The 19236-nt window shown below is 34.7% G+C and overlaps 2 protein-coding genes across 2 annotated transcripts in view; both read left to right on the top strand.

Moving 5' to 3' along the window:
- Nucleotides 1-12739, top strand: part of LOC113120488 (cation-independent mannose-6-phosphate receptor-like) — a 29225-nt gene extending 16486 nt beyond the window's left edge. The window contains 18 exon segments of the mRNA XM_026290331.1: nt 707-811; nt 813-834; nt 1061-1192; nt 1774-2036; nt 2122-2334; nt 3250-3399; nt 3502-3660; nt 4622-4820; nt 5100-5252; nt 5649-5886; nt 7643-7779; nt 7855-7972; nt 8065-8211; nt 8311-8495; nt 9131-9317; nt 9439-9594; nt 10145-10214; nt 10323-12739. Coding sequence (XP_026146116.1) covers nt 707-811; nt 813-834; nt 1061-1192; nt 1774-2036; nt 2122-2334; nt 3250-3399; nt 3502-3660; nt 4622-4820; nt 5100-5252; nt 5649-5886; nt 7643-7779; nt 7855-7972; nt 8065-8211; nt 8311-8495; nt 9131-9317; nt 9439-9594; nt 10145-10214; nt 10323-10697 — 3009 coding nt within the window. The 3' untranslated portion in view covers nt 10698-12739.
- Nucleotides 12740-13914: 1175 nt separating this feature from the next.
- On the top strand, nt 13915-19021 carry LOC113120513 (solute carrier family 22 member 2-like). Its single transcript, XM_026290382.1, is given in 12 exon segments — nt 13915-14408; nt 14411-14430; nt 14531-14634; nt 15117-15271; nt 15392-15560; nt 16955-17069; nt 17145-17248; nt 17320-17534; nt 17620-17728; nt 17824-17936; nt 18594-18693; nt 18779-19021. Coding segments are annotated over 12 exon segments (1686 nt in total). The 5' UTR covers nt 13915-14014; the 3' UTR covers nt 18867-19021.
- The last annotated feature ends 215 nt before the right edge of the window (nt 19022-19236 follow it).

Below are 19236 nucleotides of genomic sequence, written 5' to 3' on the forward strand. Positions count from 1 at the left end.
TCCTGCTGAAATGATTCAGCTTTGAATAACAATAATAAATTACATTGTAAAATATATTCAAATAGAAAACAGTTATTTAAAATCGTCATACGATTTCACAATATTACAGCTTTTACTGTATTTTTGATCAAATAAATGCAGCCTTGGTGAGCATAACAGACTTCTTTCAAAACCAATTTAAAATCTTATCAACCAAATTTTTTTTTTTTTTTTTTAAGTTCAGATTCTCTAAGTATATGCTAATATTTATAGTAATATGTGACCCTGGACCACAAAACCAGTCTCAAAAAAACATTGTATGGGTCAAAATTATCAGTTTATCTTTTATGCCAAAAATCATTAGGATATTAAATAAAGATCATGTTCCATAAAGATCTTTTGTAAATTTCCTACTGTAAATATATCAAGACTTATTTTTGGATTAGTGATCAGGCATTTATAAGAATTCATTAGTATAAATTCAAAGGATGTTCTCTATTTAGATTTTTTTGCACCCTCAGAGTCCAGATATTCAAATAGTTGTATCTCGGCCAAATATTGTCCTCTCCTAATAAACCATACATCTATGGAAAGTTTATTTGTCATTTCCAAAAAAATTTACACTTAAGATGTGTATATATATATATATATATATATATATATATATATATATATATATATATATATATATATATATATATATATATATATATATCTTTTTCTGCAGGATTCTAAACCTACTCTGATCACAGCACTGGAGGACTGTGTCTATAGCTTTGTGTGGTTCACTGCTGCAGCCTGTCCTCTCAGTAGCACTGAACACGGGGATTGTAAAAGTCACAAATCCAGCCACAGGTGAGTCACCCACATCAGCCTCGGTCACACTGAATACACAATTATTCAGAACAACTGAATCATCTTATCCAGACACTTCCTGTCTGCTCATAACTGTGTCATGTAGGGGCATGTGTCTGATGCATGCAAATAGCCTGAATATAACAGCAAAGGTGTTTTTGCACACCTTTAACATTTATGTTAGTCGCTAAATCAATCTGAGACATGTTGTGCTTGGTCTCCACAGGTCATCTCTTTGACCTAAATCCCCTCAGTCGGTCAGGTGGCTATACGGTCTATGACCCAGTGGCCCATAGGAAGATATTCAGACTAAATGTGTGTGGAGACATAGCTGATGCTGATTGTGACTCTGGAACAGGTATATTTATTTTGTACTTTTCATTTAGTGAAAAAAGTGTGAATGGGATATGTGTGTGTGTATATATATATATATATATATATATATATATATATATATATATATATATATATATATATATATATATATATATATATATATATATATATATATATATATATATATATATATATATATATATATATTAATACAGTACTTCATACATATATGCATAAACTTAAATTAACCTTTCAAAGTGTATATATGATCAAATATTTTAGCACTTATAGTAATAATTTCCTATACAAGATATAAACGTTTCCACTTAAGTTTTATAAATTATTATATTTATTAAGTTATTTTATTACGTATTTCTGTAAATATTTTTGTCACTTTAGACTAATATTTAACAGGTAAAACTAATATTTTTTATTTAATATAGATGCGGGTGTTTTTTCAAAGAATAAAGAAGTTGTATGGTTTGTTTTGTTTTGTTCCGCATTTTTGTTTCCGCGAGGATGTAAAAATGTCTTGTTTTAAAACATTTAGGCACAAAGCAAAAAAGACTTTATATGATAATGTTGAGATGTTTTTTGCTGCAGCTGTGTGCATCACAGACATTCGGAATGTCATAAGTGGGGGGAAATCCACAAGGAAGCTGGTGTATAAGGATCAGTTGGTGGAGCTCACTTATGAGGATGGAGACGCGTGTGCCGCCAACCCTTCCCTCAAACACAAGAGCATCTTCAGCTTCATCTGCAAGTCTGAGGGAGGAGGCACAGAAGAACCTGTGCTGGTGTACTCCGAAGACACCACTTGTACTCACTTTTTCTCCTGGCACACTCCTCTGGTCTGTGAACAAGAGGTAAGAGGAGGTCTACAATCTTTCGATCCTCTAAACCCCGCTTTTTTAGTGAACCTGCAGCAAATGTAGTGTCTCTTCTCTGCAGGTGAAGTGCTCCGTTTGGAACGGTACCAGCTTGATTGACCTAAGTCCTCTGATCCATCTCACCGGTTACTACACGGCTATCAACGAGGATGTAGACCGGGACAAGTCTCCTGATTTCTACATCAACATCTGCCAGCCCCTCAACCCCATCCCAGGGGTCAACTGTCCTCCAGGGGCGGCTGTGTGTATGGATGCTGTTGATGGAGATCCAGTTGTAAGTAAAAGCAACAGTACAACTATGAATTCCACTTTCTTTGATCTACAGAGTAACATTCAACATTTGAAAATGAAGAAACGAAAACAGCCATTAATTAGTATTGTCATTTTATTGTATTGTACATTATTATTGATTGTTTTATGTTTAATATTTTAGTACTTGTAGTAGAAATTATAATATTTTAATATAATTATAATTTATTATATTTTCTAAATATTTTTTTAATAGTGAAATTTAGTAATTCTTCTTATTATTCTTCTTATTTTATTTCCTTAAATTGTATTAGAAGTATTTTATTTTTCTTATACTCATTTTTTAGAGATGTTATAGCATGTCTTATGTCTTATTTTGTTTAGTTGTAGTAATAATAATAATGTTTTTTGCTAATTATACTGTGAAGTATTTAGAATATTACTATATATTATAGTAAATATTTAGTATATATTGTATATTATAGTAGCATGTTTCTTATTATATTATTTGATTCAGCAGTAGTAATACGAATAATAATATTAATAATTATTATTTTATTGTTGCTGTTGTTGTAGTCATGATGATATATATGTAATCGGTTTCTTTTCTTTTTTGTTTTTATTTATTTGGCCAAATCTTGCAATTTTGTAAATGATCACATTTTAAATCACTGTTTTGATCAGAAATCACAATTAGAATTTCTCACTAAATTGTGCAGCCAAAGCATTGATTTTGAATTTAATTTTATCGATAATATAATAACAACAAACGATATTGGAGGCTGTCTCATACTACATGCACACCTTGATGATTTTTCAGTTTTGAGTTTGAGAGATTATTCATATTAGTTTGACTGAGCAAAATATTTTTACTAATCGTACCATGGAGCCGAGGATGATATTGAATGACATGTTTGAGGGTTTTTTCCTCTCTGTGCAGGACATTGGAAGAATCACCTCCCCTCCTAACTATAACAACAACACCAACGAGGTGGAGATCACCTTCAGCAGCAAAACCATCTGTCCTTCTAACCCCACCTCCAACTACTCCTCCAAGATCATTTTCACCTGCCAGAAAGGAGCAGAGCTGGTAAAAGAGCGACCCAAAATCTTCAAAAATGGTGTTTAGTGTAACTGAGTGGTTGTTGGTCTCTGTCGTACCTGAGTGTAAGTGTTTGCTTTGCACAAACAGGGTTCTCCCCAGATGATCCGAGCTCAGGACTGTATGTATGTGTTCGAGTGGGCCACTCCTGTGGTTTGCCCAGAGATCATTACGCCACACGGCTGCAATCTGACCGTCTCCCAGCTGCGCTACACGTTTGACCTCTCAGCGCTGTCAGGGATTGTTCAGGTATTGAAGAGAGAAAGACTTTTCCAAGACTGAAGAATTTCAACTTGTGTCTTTTAAGTTTTGAGGTCTATAAAATTGTCACCAAGGTTCCATTTATTTGGTCAAGCAAGAGTGAAGTACAGTTTAAACTTACTTTCGGATGGCCCACTGTGCTGCCACACTTTAGCTGCAAGATTGTTCTGGCTGGTTTCTTGAAAGTCATGTAAAATTAATGTTCAACTTTTCAAAAACTTATCTGGAGATTTTATGGTGGGTTTTTCCTCATCTCACTGCCTCATGTGATTGGCTTTCAGCACTTTGTATTAAACTATGCATGCATGCATACATGACACTGTTTTATTTATATATGTTTAAGCAACTTAATTATAATTGGTTTATAAAAATGTTTTAAATATTATTCACTTAACATTCATGTATTATAATGCTTTTATTAAATGTGCATTAGTAATATTTTGCTCGATGTGCCCTCTTGTGGCATTAGGAGTGAAGCAAAAAGCTTCTCTTCACCCTATCTTAAATTCTGCATTTTAAATTAGAATATAATTCGAAATTTTGATAATATATCAGTTAAAAATTGGAATTTAGTTTTTCAGCCAAATTTGACAGCCCTACATTCTAAAATGCTGATTTGCTCGAGTCATTTCCTATTATTATCAATGTTGAGATCAGGTGTGCTGATTAACATTTGTGGCGAAGTTGTGACGCATTCTATTTCAGAATTCTTTGAGTAGTTCAAAAGAACCACATTTATTTGATATTGAATATTTTGTATCATTATAAATTTGCTATAAAGTCATGTCATCATCCTCCTTGAATAAAAGTATTTTAAAAGTATTAATAAAAAAAAGATCTAGACTCTCAAACTTTTGAACAGTAGTGTGTTTAAATCTACCAAAAATCTTCATTTATTACTTATTCATGCATATTTGCAAAGCGATGATTCTATTTATGTGTTTTTCAGGTTCCTAGAGACTCCAGCTCCTTTAAAATCAACGTGTGTGGGACTGTGAAAGGCACATCATGTAAAGACAGCGCGGTATGTCTGATCTCATCGGGCTCTGCGGCTTCATACGGAAGCAGCAAAATCATGAACCTAGACTACAAGAGAGAAGAGCAGGCTGTGATCATGCAGTACAGTGGAGGAGACACCTGTCCTCAAGGTCAGACAAACCCACTGAATCACTTTAAAAACCTGTTAAGCGGCCAACGTAGCATTTTAAGGCACAATTTTGACATGGTCTCGAAGATAATAATTGCAATATACCTTATTTTGGCCTTATTTGTACTTGAATGGCACCATTGCATGCATGTTATAGTGAATGCAGTACTACTGTGTATTGCAGTCAACCAAAGTCTAGATCTTAGATGCAAACTATTAATAGACTCTCTTGTTAAACTTTCCCCCTTAATGATTAAAATGTGTGTTTATTGTCTTTCAGTTACAGATAAAAATGAAGTGTGCGTTTTCCCCTTTAAGTACAACGGCGAGTCTTATAATGAGTGCACAACTGCGGGCATGACTGACGGCAGGAAGTGGTGTGCCACTACAAGCGACTATGTCAAAGATCAGAAATGGGGCTTTTGCTCTAGCGGTACGAATACTTTACAGCCAAAAAACTTGAAATGTACTTTTTTTAGGATAGAGCAACTAGAAAAGCTATTTTTATTTATTTTCAATTTTATTTCATCAGTCTGTTTTTTAATGGTTTCAGTTCCTTAAGGAAAGAAAACTAAACAGACTTGTTTAACTTGTTTTAAATTAATTAAAATTAAGTGATTACTTTTTATAAAATGTTTTTTTATTTTTTTTTTTATAGATAATGCAATTATTTCAGTTCAGCAATTTAGCAGCACATAACATGAACATTACTTAAATTGTCTGTTTTTTTTTAAAGATTTAAATGACAAATGTGTCTAATTGAGTATTGATTTTAATTATTTGAAACCTGATTTTAAAGCTGTTTTTTATGCTTTTTTTTTTTTCACAGCACCAAGAGGGAAACGGCAGTCATCTATTTTGTTCTCGTGTGACAGAGCGGCAGGCCGTGGAAGTCCTCAGCTGATGAGCGAAACCCAAGAATGTTCTGTCACCTTCCAGTGGCGAACGGATGTGGTCTGCCCACCCAAAAAGATGGAGTGCAAGCTTGCAGGACAACACCAGACCTACGACCTGCGCACGCTCTCATCTCTAACCGAGCCATGGAAATTTAGCAATGGAGATGATTCGTGAGTTTTACACCTGTTGTTCTGTTTAGTTTCATTTGCCCCTGTCAATATATCTTTGACAAAACAGTAACGGCCATTATCAGGACATTTTTATTTAGTAGCATTGGTTTGATTAGACTGATATTAGGAAAACATAATATTCCCCATTTTTTTTTAAGTATTGATTACTCCTTTACAATTGATTTATTTTTATGCGAAAGTAATCAATTGGTTCCAACCAATTGTTATTGTGTTTTTTTTATTTGAAATGATTGTTTTAATTTTATTTGAATCTCTTTCAAAGCATTAAAAAAAATTTCCTTCGCGTCATCCCGTTCTGCCATTATAGATTACTGAAAAACAAATAATGATCCAATCAAATTAATTTTAATGAGCAATTAAATAAAAAATGTAAAATGTAGCATAGATATATGCAATTATGAATGAGCATAATATCCTAAGACATTGCTTGTGCTTTCATTCGTTTGTGTATATACAGTACAGACCAAAAGTTTGGAAACATTACTATTTTTAATGTTTTTAAAAGAGGTTTCTTCTGCTCATCAAGCCTGCATTTATTTGATCAAAAATACAGAAAATAACTATAATATTGTGAAATATTATTACAAATTAAAATAATAGTTTTCTATTTGTATATTTGTATTGTATTTATTCCTGTGATGCAAAGCTGAATTTTCAGCATCATTACTCCAGCCTTCAGTGTCACATGTAACATCCAGTCGATCACATGATCATTTAGAAATCATTCTAATATTCTGATTTATTATGAGTGTTGAAAACAGTTCTGCTGTCTAATATATTTGATCAATAAAAGGTTAAAAAGAACTGCATTTATTCAAAATAAAATACAAATTATAATAATATATATTCTAATAATATATTTTCTTTACTATCACTTTTGATCAATTTAACACATCCTTGCTGAATAAAAGTATTGATTTTATTTAAAATAAAGAAAGAAAAAAAATTACTGACCCCAAATTACTGACCAGTAGTGTATATTGTTATTACAAAATATTTATATTTTTAAAACATAGCTTCTTTTTTTTTTTTTTTTTTTTTACTTATTATTCATCAAAGTATCTTAAAGTATCACATGTTCTGAAAAAATATTAAGCAGCAGAACTGTTTCCAACTTTGATAATGAATCATCATATTAGAATGATTTCTAAAGGATCATGTGATAATGATCCTAAAAATTCAGCTTTGCATCACAGAAATAAATGATAATTTAAAGTATAATAAATTTAAAAACAATTATTTTAAATTGTAATAATATATCACAATATTAAACTTTTTTTCTGTATTTTTGAACAAATAAATCCAGGCTTGATGAGCAGAAGAAACTTCTTTCAAAAACATTAAAAATAGTAATGTTTCCAAACTTTTGGTCTGTACTGTGTGTGTATGTGTGTGTGTATATATATTTATATATAATATGTATATGTGTGTATATATAATATGTATATGTGTGTATATATATTTATATATATGTAAATAATTTTTGTTTTAATGTACAAATATATATAATTTACTAGTAGACCATAACAGCAATAATTATCAGCTATTTGTATCAGACATAATTGCTATATATATTCGTTTTTGTTCAAAAACACCTTTTTAAAGTTCTATTTGTACTCAAGTCAGTGGAATATGGACACATTGCATTTGATCAGTAATGAAACACTGGTGTTATATTGCACCTCCATCTGTTTTGTGTTAATGAAATTCACAACTGTATTATTTGTTCTCTCAGGTACTACTTCAATCTCTGTCAGGCCATTCATGGAGGCCAGCCAGGCTGTGCAGCAGAAGCAGCCGTGTGCCGCAGACGGTCTGGTGGGAAGACTGAGACTCTGGGCCGTGTTCACACGCAGACCATGGAGTTCACCGGTAAGTCTTCTTAAACATTCTCTGACGTGATTACAGTTTTGTTGGTTTCTCATCAGTGTGTGTCCTCCTCACCAGATGGAAAGATCCTCGTCAATTATTCCATGGGTGACGAGGTGTGTGGACACAAGAAACCAGCCAGAACAATCTTGCAGCTCAAGTGTGGCAGCACAGTGGGCCATCCGAAATTATTCAAGTAAGTTGACTTGGTATGAATATTCTTAACTTGTAGTGTTGGCTTAGCATCTGTTTATCTATAAGATTCATATTTGTTTCTGTGTGTTTCAGGGAGGATAAAACAGCATGTGAGTTCTGGGTGGAGTGGGAGACTCGATCTGCATGTGCTGTGAAGCAGGAGGAAGTGGTGATGATCAATGGAACCATCAAAGTGCCCCAAACAGGAGCCATTTTCAGCTTGGGAGCACTTTATTACCGGTGAGTATCTCGCTCTTAATCATTTGAATAGAGCCTACAACTACACCGCACCACATGTAGTAAAGTGCATGAGATAAAAACTGTTTTATCTGTCCCCAGTTTCCACAACGCCACAGGAGACATCCGTCCCAATGGAGATCGCTATATCTACCACATCCAGCTGTCAGGCATCACCGACAGCTCCATTTCCAGTTGCCTGGGTGCCAATATCTGTCAGGTCAAGATTAATGACAGTTACCGCAGAAAAATTGGCTCCTCCAGCAATGCCAAGTATTATATCCAAGGTGAGATCAAATCAGTAAGTGACCGTGTTAAGAGTTGTGCATGTGATGTGCGAGTACAGTGTGCTCAAATATTTCAGCGTGCATATTGGAACAGATGAAAGGCAAAGTTGGGTTTATTTAGCCCTTTAATATTTGTTTATTTAGTAATTCTGTTTACAACCGCATGCAAATGTCAAAAATATTTTAAAATAGTTTGTTTGTTTGTTTGTTTGTTTTACAAAGATTTCCTTAGTTTATTTGTATTTTTGTTTACATTTTATAATTTATTTTTTATTTTTGAAATCTATTTATAACAACACATGCTTTTTTAATTAAATAATGTATACATTATTTTTGTAACAATATAAAAATGGCAAAAAAAAATGTGTTTGTTTATTAAGTTGCACATTCTCATTGTAACAACACAACTAAATGCAGAGAACATTATTTTTTTTTAATTAGGCTGCTGTATTGAACACTTTTGTCACTTTTTATTCAAAATGTCATATTCAATTTATTTTGTTTTATAAACTCCTAATATATTATTAGTTTAGGTTGCTTACTTTAAAAGTTAATTTTTCTATAAACAGAATTTATTTTGTATTTATGTGATGTAACCACTTTATTAAAAATGACCTGGTGTTGTATTTTGTCAGGTGGAAATCTTGAAGTCCTGGTACCTTCTGAGTCTGTATGTGGGCGAGACAAATCCCAAACTGTGTTCTCGACCATCCTGTTCCACTGCAGCCCTACTGCAGGAGAGGGTATCCCAGAATTCCTGCTGGAGACCGATGGCTGCCAGTATCTGTTTGTTTGGCACACCACCACCATTTGTGAATTTTTGTGAGTATTATTAAAGCCTAATCATACTTTTAAGATTTAATTCAATGTTTCTACAACATTGTTTTTTACTCTGACTTACTCGGCTAACAAATCTTTTAATACATAATACGATTTCTCATAGTTCATCCACCTCCATGGACCCACACAGCACTGATGGAGGGGAGGAGCATCCCGGATTATCTGGGCGGAGTCAGGCCCTAGGGGCGGTGCTTAGCCTGCTGTTGGTTGTGCTCACAATCTGTTTGCTTGTTCTTCTACTGCATAAACGAGACAGGAGGTAAAAGGCCAATTACATTTGTTTGATGATTTTATTTTTAAACCTATTCAAAGAATCCCCCAAAGAAATTAATGGTTTAAAAAATAAAATAAATATATATATGTTTTTTTAAATGTGTGTGTGTGTGTGTGTGTGTGTGTGTGTGTATTAAGCATAACTATATTTAAGATTAATAATAATTACTTTTGATCACGAAATCAGCATATTAGAATGGTTTCTGAAGTATCTTTTGAAGTTTAAGACTGGAGTAATGATGCTGAAACTTAAGCTTTGCATCACAGGAATAAATTACATTTGAAATATAAAACAGTTTTAAAATATAATATGTAGCAATATTATTTTTACTGTATTTTTGATCAAAATAAACAATTTTTTTTTTTTTTTTTTTTAAATCTACAAATATTTTTAAATCTTACAGACCCCAAAACTTTTGAATGGTAGTTTAAATGTATTTGTAATAATCTAAAACCAATTTATTATAAAAAAAATATAGGAATTCTAATCAAGCTGTTTTGAGTTGCACTCAATATGCTTTTTTTTTTTTTTTTAGGCAACTTGTAATACAGAAAGTGTCAAGCTGCTTCAGGAAAGGAAATCCAGTATCCTACAAATACTCCAGGGTAATGTTTATTTTTTTTTGCAAGTTTACAATAAGTAAAAATTCATCAGAATGACTGACCCTTTTTTTTTTTTTTTTTTTTTGTCTTTCTGTTTGTCTCTCTTGATAGGTGAACACAGATGAGGATGGATGTGAAGATGAGATGGAATGGTTAATGGAAGAGACTGGGATGCCCACGCAGGAGCCTCAACAGAACGGTCACATCACCACCAAGCCGGTCAGCGCTGACGCCTTACGCTCCTTCTCCCTGGATGAGCAGGACAGCGAGGACGAGGTGCTCACAGTCCCAGGGGTCCGAATCGGCCCTTCATCATCCAATACCTCTCGTCTGCAGTCAGCTTTGCTGAAAGCAGAGAGCGACGAGGATCTGGTGGGGCTCCTGGTGGACACACGGAGCAGAAATAAGACCCGATACAGCGACAGAAACCAGAGGAAACCTCAGCCAGACCCTGATGACAGTGACGAGGACCTACTGAAAGTCTGAGAGCGCCGGGCGGCCCAAACTGAACTTTTAAATGTCTCTGCCACCACGCTCCAATTGTTTAGTTCCTCCATTTCGGGTTTTATGAAGGGAAATCTCTCTGTGAGCTGTTTGCGTAGCAGCTTTCAAGAGCAAGTTGGTCGATTCGTCCACTTAATAGACTAAATGCTTTTCTGACAAAATACATTTTTTGTAATTTAATTTTTTATTTGTTGTGTGCTTGGTTTTTCATCGGCAAAGATGAATTTTGTACAGCATTGTATGTAAATTCGGTCTCCCACAAACTTGATCAGTTTTAATTTTTATTAATTTAAAGACTTTTGGGTACTGTTTGTAGTTAATTAACCAGGTCACTGGAAAAATACACTGTTCTGTAAAATAATTCTGGATGATTGTGGCAGATACAGTCAAAGACCTTTTCTAAATTGCAATCTGAAGCAGTATTTCACATTTCTCAAGCCATGTAGCACTGAGAGGAGATTGATCCGCTTTGCCAAGTTCATATTTAAATCACAACCCTTCGACTATAATGCCTTTACCTTTAACAGTGTTCAACTAAACCATAACATTCACCTGTTGGGTGTTTGGTGCCATGCTTTTTTCCCTTGTTCTGGTAAAAAGCATGTTCTAATTGCCCTAATCGAACCCTGAGCGCATACAGAGATTTAGTGCCATGAAGGAATGACATTGCATGTATGATTGCTGCAGGCTTCATATTGAATCATAATTTCTCATCACAATCCGAAAAAATACTATTGCATCTTTGGGTGTTAATTTGCATTATTGTTTAGTAACACTTTACAATAAAATTCAGTTCATTAATGGGACTTGATGGTAAGAATTTGTATTTTTATTTCATTGCTCACTTTACTATTGCGTTTGATTTTTCAACTTTTACAGTTTTCGGAGAAACTTTGTGGTCATTCATAAAACTTTTGAATCTTAAGTAAAACTTGCTCACGAAAATGTTGTGATTTGATCAGAAATTTCCTGTTCTCCTGAGAAACTTTGTTCACAAAACATTTTTGTTTCCCCTTTAAACAGTGTTTGTTTACAAAACTTTAGCATTTTGTGCACAAAACATTTGTGTTCTTCTGAGAAACTTCGCTTCTGCATTTAAAACTTTGCGATTCACTCCCAAATCTTTTCTGATGGATACAAAATTAGTTGGTTGAATAATTATATTTTAGTTATCTTGTGATTAAACACAAAGTTTCTACAATTACAATTTTCATAAAGTTGTTTTGGGGAAAACAAAAAGCGATGTAAGGGAATGCAAAAGCACTGAAAGTTTTCCTCCAATTACCATTTTCCCTTGGTTCCATATATGAAATAACATTATTTAATTTTTTTTTTTTCCAGAATTTTTTTAATGTTTATTTGTTTTTTTTTTAAATATTCTATTACTTATGTTTATGCATAATACATGAATGTTTATTTAAATATTTTGAAATGTTATAAATTTTAATAAATTCTGTAAAAGTATTGGTGACATCTAAAGCACTAATTAACATCAACAAATTGAACTTTACTGTAAAGTGTTACCCATTGTTTAATTGTTCCTTTATTTTAATTTATGTTTTTAAAGAAGACACTGGTGCCAATGAAAGAAGCCACAAGTACAGCAGGTGACAGAAAGCCTTTTACAAAGCACTTTTCTCGTTTTCCCCGAAGAGTTTTATTGCCAGTCGTTTTAACTAAATACAACGCCCTGAACACCTGGAAAAATTTGTATTAAAAAGTTTTATTTGCTGAATCGGTTTCAGCTCTAGTTGTTTTGCTGACTTTACGAAAGATGCATATATTTGCATAAGTTGTGTTGCGGGTTTGGCTTTCAGCTCTTCAGAAATGATTTACCAAAATGTTCTTCTCACATGGCAGTGAAGGTACAACAGGACACTGGTCCTGTTTGGCAGCATGTGTACAGTGTTCTTCACTCCGACTCTGCTGTTTGCACTAATAGTTTGTCTCATAGGCTTGTATTACCATTCATCAGTGTATTCCTCACATATATGGTTGCCAAATAAAATCACACCAGTTCTGTATATCTGTCATAACTCACTGCTACTGAGACGGTACATCAAGATGCATTAAAGCATGCTTGGGTGTCTCTTTTAGTACTTTGCACATTGGTGGACCGTTTTTTTTCCCCCCTGTCCTTTAGGGCAGAAGGTGGACGATGCACTCAATAACTGTGGTCATCACATGCTCCCCTCTCCTTACTGAAAAAATGTCTGCTCCTGCTATATGGGATATTGTATGGTACATAACTCTTAAATACTTCAAGAGAATGTCCTGAGATAGTCTTTTTTTTTTCTTTAACTATTCTCAGACTGTATTTCTGTATTCCTTTTATTTTATAATCTCATTTTGGGATTTAAATAGTTTATGATGAGATATTATGGCATTATTTCATTAAAGCTATCAGCTCCTCTGAATGCTTGTTTATTAGAAATTATTGTGGTTTATCTCTCTGCTTTAACTAGACTGAGGGCACACTCAATTACATCAAACCAGTGTTGTTGTTTTTAATAATATTTTTTAATAATATTTTTTAAAATTCCTATGTGGTTTTGGTATTTTTTTTTTTATTAGTCTGTTACTTTTTACATTTATATTTCGGTTTTAGCTTTAGTTAAGCTGTAATTGGAATTTGTTTTCATCTAATATTAAGTTTCAGCTTTAGTTATTATAGAAGATATTTCTATATATATATATATATATATATATATATATATATATATATATATATATATAGTAATTTTAAGAAATTAACTATTAGAATCCTTGGCATCTGAAATATATTTGTTTTCCAGTTTATTTTTCATCTAATATTTGTTTTGTTATATTTTTCAGTCATTTTTAATTTAAGTTCTAGTAATTTTGTGTTAGTCATGTTTTGTAGATATTTTTGTTTATTTTTATTTCAGCCTTAGTTTTAGTTCTTTTATTTATTTTCTGCTTTCATCATTAAGTCCCAGGGGTCGTTCAGGGTTTAGTTAAGTCATGGTTTGGTCTGTAGTCTACCTTCCAAATTGCTTGCTGAACCATTTTCGTACGACAGTTGATGAACAGAAAATTACACTGTGACAAATTACGTAACGGGCTTCAGATGTCACTGGGGTTAAAATGTAACTTGTTGTCCCCCGTGTCCCATCCCAGCATGTAATTGGTCAATCGCAGCACAAAAAAAATATCAAATTTCAACATCCTCTGGACTTTTGCTCCGCCAGCTGTGGGTAAATACTGTGCCTCAATTTAACAGATCTCTTTTTACAGCTGTGAATGCCTTCAAGTCCTCCACTGGCTGTACAGTGACCATGACTACTTTTGAAGACATCTTAGATGAGGCCGGCAAGTTCGGTCGGTGCCAAATGCGAATCGTTTCCATATTCTGCTTGGTCTCCATACCGTTTTCTTTTGTATACGTGGGGATTGTATTCCAGGGCTTCACCCCCGAACATTGGTGCCGTGACCCGGGTGTTAGTGAGATCCGGGAAAGATGCAGCTGGAGTCTTCAAGATGCACGCAGGGCGACTGTACCCTTGATGAACAGCTCTACAGGGGTGACGTACAGTCAGTGTCAGAAACTGGACATGGACTGGAACGCCACCGGTCTAACCTGTGACAATCCAGAAAATGAGTTCATCCAGGCCCAGCTTTCTACTCTACCGATGACGGTCTGTTCAGACGGCTGGGAGTACGACTATGAAGGAGACAGTCGTTCGTCACTGAGGTGAGTGATGGGACCACAAAACAAGCTCTGTCTTTTGGTAAGAATTGTTTGAAGTGCAATGGGAGAACTAAATGTCTGATGTGAGACCTGTGTGTTGCAGTTTGATCTAGTGTGTGACGATGCCTGGTATGTTGACATGTTCCAGGCAACACTCGGTGTTGGTTTCTTAGTGGGCAGCATTGCTATTGGATACCTGGCAGACAAGTATGACTGACACTTACTACATGTCATTAGTACACTTTCTGGTTTCACCTTTTTCTCTCTCTCTAATTTTTAGTCATCCATAGATGCATTTTGAGTTTCTAATTTACTTTGATTTAAATCCTTAAATGATTGATAAGCAACAGCTGTTTTAGCTTGTTTATACTAAAAAAAATATATATATACCAAAGAATTGTTTGTAGTAAGACAAAATGCTCTCATATTGAGCATATTCTCTGAAAACAAGTCTTAATATATTATGCTGTTACTTTTCAAGAAAATGTATGTTTGTTCAGGTATTTTTACAGGAAAATATGACAATTTTTGTCAACTGAATCCCCTTTATTATCCCCATTATTATTATACATTTTTTATTCAGTGCAATGAAAAATTGAAAAATCTTACTGAAAGCCAAGTAATAGTGTTTTTGGCATGCACAAAACAAATGTTTCAGTAATGGTTGAATTGATTCACATTGTTCTCAGATATGGCAGAATGAAGACTTTCCTAATGACCAACTTCTTCATTGGAGTCACGGGGATTCTGGTGGCCACATCGCCCAATTACATCGCCCTGCTGGTGTTCAGAGTTCTCTTTGGCTTTGGAGTGAAAGGCGGCTGGATGGTTGGATACGTGCTGAGTAACGAAACATTTTCAAATTCTAATATAAGTATATTCAGTTCAGAAGCTTAAAAGCTTCCAGGGTCCTTGATATTTCAAATAACCTCATGTTCCATTATGTCTTGTTGTCTGGCTGCAGTCACGGAGCTGGTTGGAGTTGAATACAGGAGAATGGTGGGAGTGGCCTATCAGTTGTTCTTCAGTCTGGGCATTCTCATTCTTCCTCTCTTAGCTTACTTCATACCAAACTGGCGCTGGCTACAGGTGGTCTTCACCATTCCTTACATCTGCTTCCTGACATACTATTGGTAAGAACCTGTGCATTATGTGCAATACAGATAAAAGTTTGCGTCTTCCAGATATATATTTTTTAAATTGTATGTGTGCAGATTTGTGTTGGAACTGTTTGTCCTTTTGTAATCCCCACTATTAATTTCTTATGAACCTTAAATTAATATTCCAGATTAAATACTGTATAAATAAGGATATATTTTTGAAATAAATCGATGCTGTTATTCAGCAAGGTTGCACTAAACTAAACAAAAGTGGCAGTACAGATAGTTATAATGTCACAAAGTATTTCTTCTTTTCATCTAAGAATCCTGGGGGGGGGGTCTATCAGGGATTCCACAAAATATTACAGGTGCTGGTCATATAAATAGAATATCATCAAAAAGTTTATTTATTTCACTAATTCCATTCAAAATGTGAAACTAGGATATTATATTCATTCTTTACACACAGACTGATATATTTCAAATGTTTATTCCTTTTAATTTTGATGATTATAACTGAAACGAAGGAAAATCCCAAATTCAGTATCTCAAAAATTAGAATATTACTTAAGACCAATACAAAGAAAGGGTTTTTAGAAATCTTGGCCAGTTTAAAAGTATAAAAAGGAAAAGTATGAGCATGTACAGCACTCAATACTTTGGTACCTTTTGCCTGAATTACTGCAGCAATGCAGCGTGGCATGAAGTCGATCAGTCTGTGGCACTGCTCAGGTGTTATGAGAGCCCAGGTTGATCTGATAGTGGCCTTCGGCTCTTCTGCATTGTTGGGTCTGGCATATCGCATCTTCCTCTTCACAAAACTCCATAGATTTTCTGTGGGGTTAAGGTCAGGCGAGTTTGCTGGCCAATTAAGAATGGGGATGCATGGTCCTTAAACCAGGTACTGGAAGCTTTGGCACTGTGTGCAAGCAGGGGGCAAGTCTTGTTGGAAAATTAAATCTGCATCTCCATAAAGTTGGTCAGCAGCAGGAAGCATGAAGTGCTAACTCTGGTATGATTGTTGACCTTGGACCTCAGAAAACACAGTGGACCAACACCAGCAGATGACATGGCACCGCAAACCATCACTGACTGTGGAAACTTTACACTGGATATCAGGGTCCCAGAGTCTGGAGGAAGAGAGGAGAGGCACACAATCCACGTTGCTTGAGGTCCAAAGGAAATTCAAAATTAACTTTCATCAGAGAAAATAACTTTTGACCACTCAGCAGCAGTCCAGTCCTTTTTGAACCGAGGCGCTTCTGACGCTGTCTGTTGTTCAAGAGATGATGCACTTTTGAAAAAATAAACATTATAATATTTTTTCAGTATCAAACAAAGAAAGTGCATTAAAGCATTAATTATTTGTGTGCAAATAAATGTTTTTTTTTGGTAACCATGTTGCATTAATACACTCTGAATTTCAGGTTTATCCCTGAATCACCCAGATGGCTCCTCAGCCAAAACAAGAGAAGCGAAGCAGTGGAGATCACCAAAGCAATAGCCAAAGAGAACAAAAAGACACTGTCCAAGATTATTGAGGTACAGAATTTACACAGTGATGAGGAGCATAAAATATGGCCAAATGTCTCTAAAATGTCCCATTTCATCCCACAGACAATGACTGATGAAAACACAGGCTCCACCTCGACTGCCTCTTTCACGGACCTGTTCAAGACTTCCAAACTGAGAAAATTCACATTCATCCTGAGCTACAACTGGTACGTCAGATCCAAAACACCATGATAAGTGCAGTGACCATCCACCTGTAATCTGTCCTTTGTGTCGCCAGGTTCACCAGTGCTGTGGTTTACCAGGGGCTCATCATGAGGCTGGGAATCCTCGGAGGAAACGTGTATGTGGACTTCCTCATATCTGGAATCGTGGAATTGCCAGCAGCTTTCCTCATTCTCTTCACTATCGAGCGGATTGGACGCCGGCTTCCTTTTGCAACTGCGAATTTCGTGGCAGGAGCGGCCTGCTTGATCACAGCGTTCATCCCCGACAGTCGGTTACCATTTGGAGTTTTAATTCCATTTGACTGAAAACAGGTGTATATGTATATTTTCTTTAAATGCCGTATCTTCCACAGGTATGTTCTGGTTAAAAAGCGCTGTTGCTTGTGTTGGACGGCTGGGCATCACAATGGCTTTTGAAATGGTAGTGTTTGTGAATACTGAACTATATCCCACCGTTATCAGGTAAGTTATAATGCAAAGGGACATTGTTTTACATGTAAATTATTGTTTTTGATATGTTGGTCAGTAATGTTACTATCTGATGTTTTTCGGCTCAGAAATCTGGGTGTTTCGGTCTGTTCCACACTGTGTGACATTGGCGGGATTGTAGCACCGTTCCTGCTCTACAGGCTTTCTGTCATCTGGCTAGAGCTACCTCTCATTATTTTCGGTATAAATTTTGCATGTAGTCGAACTGAGTTGTTTGTGTTGTAGACCCCCAAACATAAATAATTCACCTACGGATGCAGGACAATTACATTCTGACAGCTAGTATATATAGAAAAATTGGGAAAAGCATACTAAAATACAATCACTTTATATTTTTAAAAGCATGCATTTATAATTATAGCCTATTGTAAAATGCACTATAATATCACAAAATTATTTAATGCATAATATATATTAAATCTGTAATTTTGTTACTTATTAAAGCAAAAAATGGTTCTAACAAAGCAAAGTATTTATTAATTTATAGATTTATTATTAATAGATATACACAATTTACTTATTTATTTAAATGTTTTTGCTTCCTAAATGGTGTAGTTATCGCATCTAAAACCAGGGGCTAGCATGGTAATGCTATCCAAACAAACCTTGACCCATCGGATGAACATTTCTATATGGATTCCAGTCTAATTCAATTGAATTTGTTTATTCCAAAGAAAACTGTATATTACTGCATCATTTGAAACCTGCTCCCCAAGCTTGACTTTCACTGGTGCCCCTCGAAGAAATAAAAAATAACCAGATAACCCCCCTTGGCCATGATGTTGAGTATGTTCTAGTTGCAGTGTTGAGATGTTGAAGTGAACGCTCTCTCTCTCAGGTGCTCTTGCGTTTGTGGCCGGTGGATTAGTTCTGCTGTTACCTGAAACCAAAGGTTTGCCTCTTCCAGAAACCATTGATGACATTGAATGTCCAAACAGGTGAGGTTTGACTCCCTGCACGTGTACACCATGGTAACCTTTGTCACCTTAAATGTTTCTTCACAAATGTGAATTGTACATGCAGAAACAAAGAAAACCAGCTGAAGAGTCAACAGGTAGAGAACTTGCTGCCTTCAGATGTGACATCGAACAAAGAAGTTACAGCCGTCTGATTGAGCGGAGACAGAAAACATCAACCTCCTTAACTTTATTATTAAGTGATGCTACTTATTCCTTCTCTTTTGAGGATTTAATAAAAATATACAAACTGAAAACAGTTTTTCAATGATCAACAGGTTTTGCTTGATAGGTAATCAAGCAAAAAAAATAAAAATTCTCAGACATTACTAGTTACTGTATTTTTACGTTTTTAAAATACATTTTTTTGACCAAAATGTTTATTTAAAAATGTAAAATAACTCTGTAAAATATATTTACAGTATGTATGTTTTAAAATGTTGGCTTAAATTATTCATGCTACTAGTAAATGTTATTGTACTTATTTGCTCTGTCACTTATTAGGGTTTGAACAATGTCACTGTA

This window comes from Carassius auratus, chromosome 20 (genome assembly GCF_003368295.1).
Source record: "Carassius auratus strain Wakin chromosome 20, ASM336829v1, whole genome shotgun sequence".
Taxonomy (NCBI): Eukaryota; Metazoa; Chordata; class Actinopteri; order Cypriniformes; family Cyprinidae; genus Carassius; species Carassius auratus.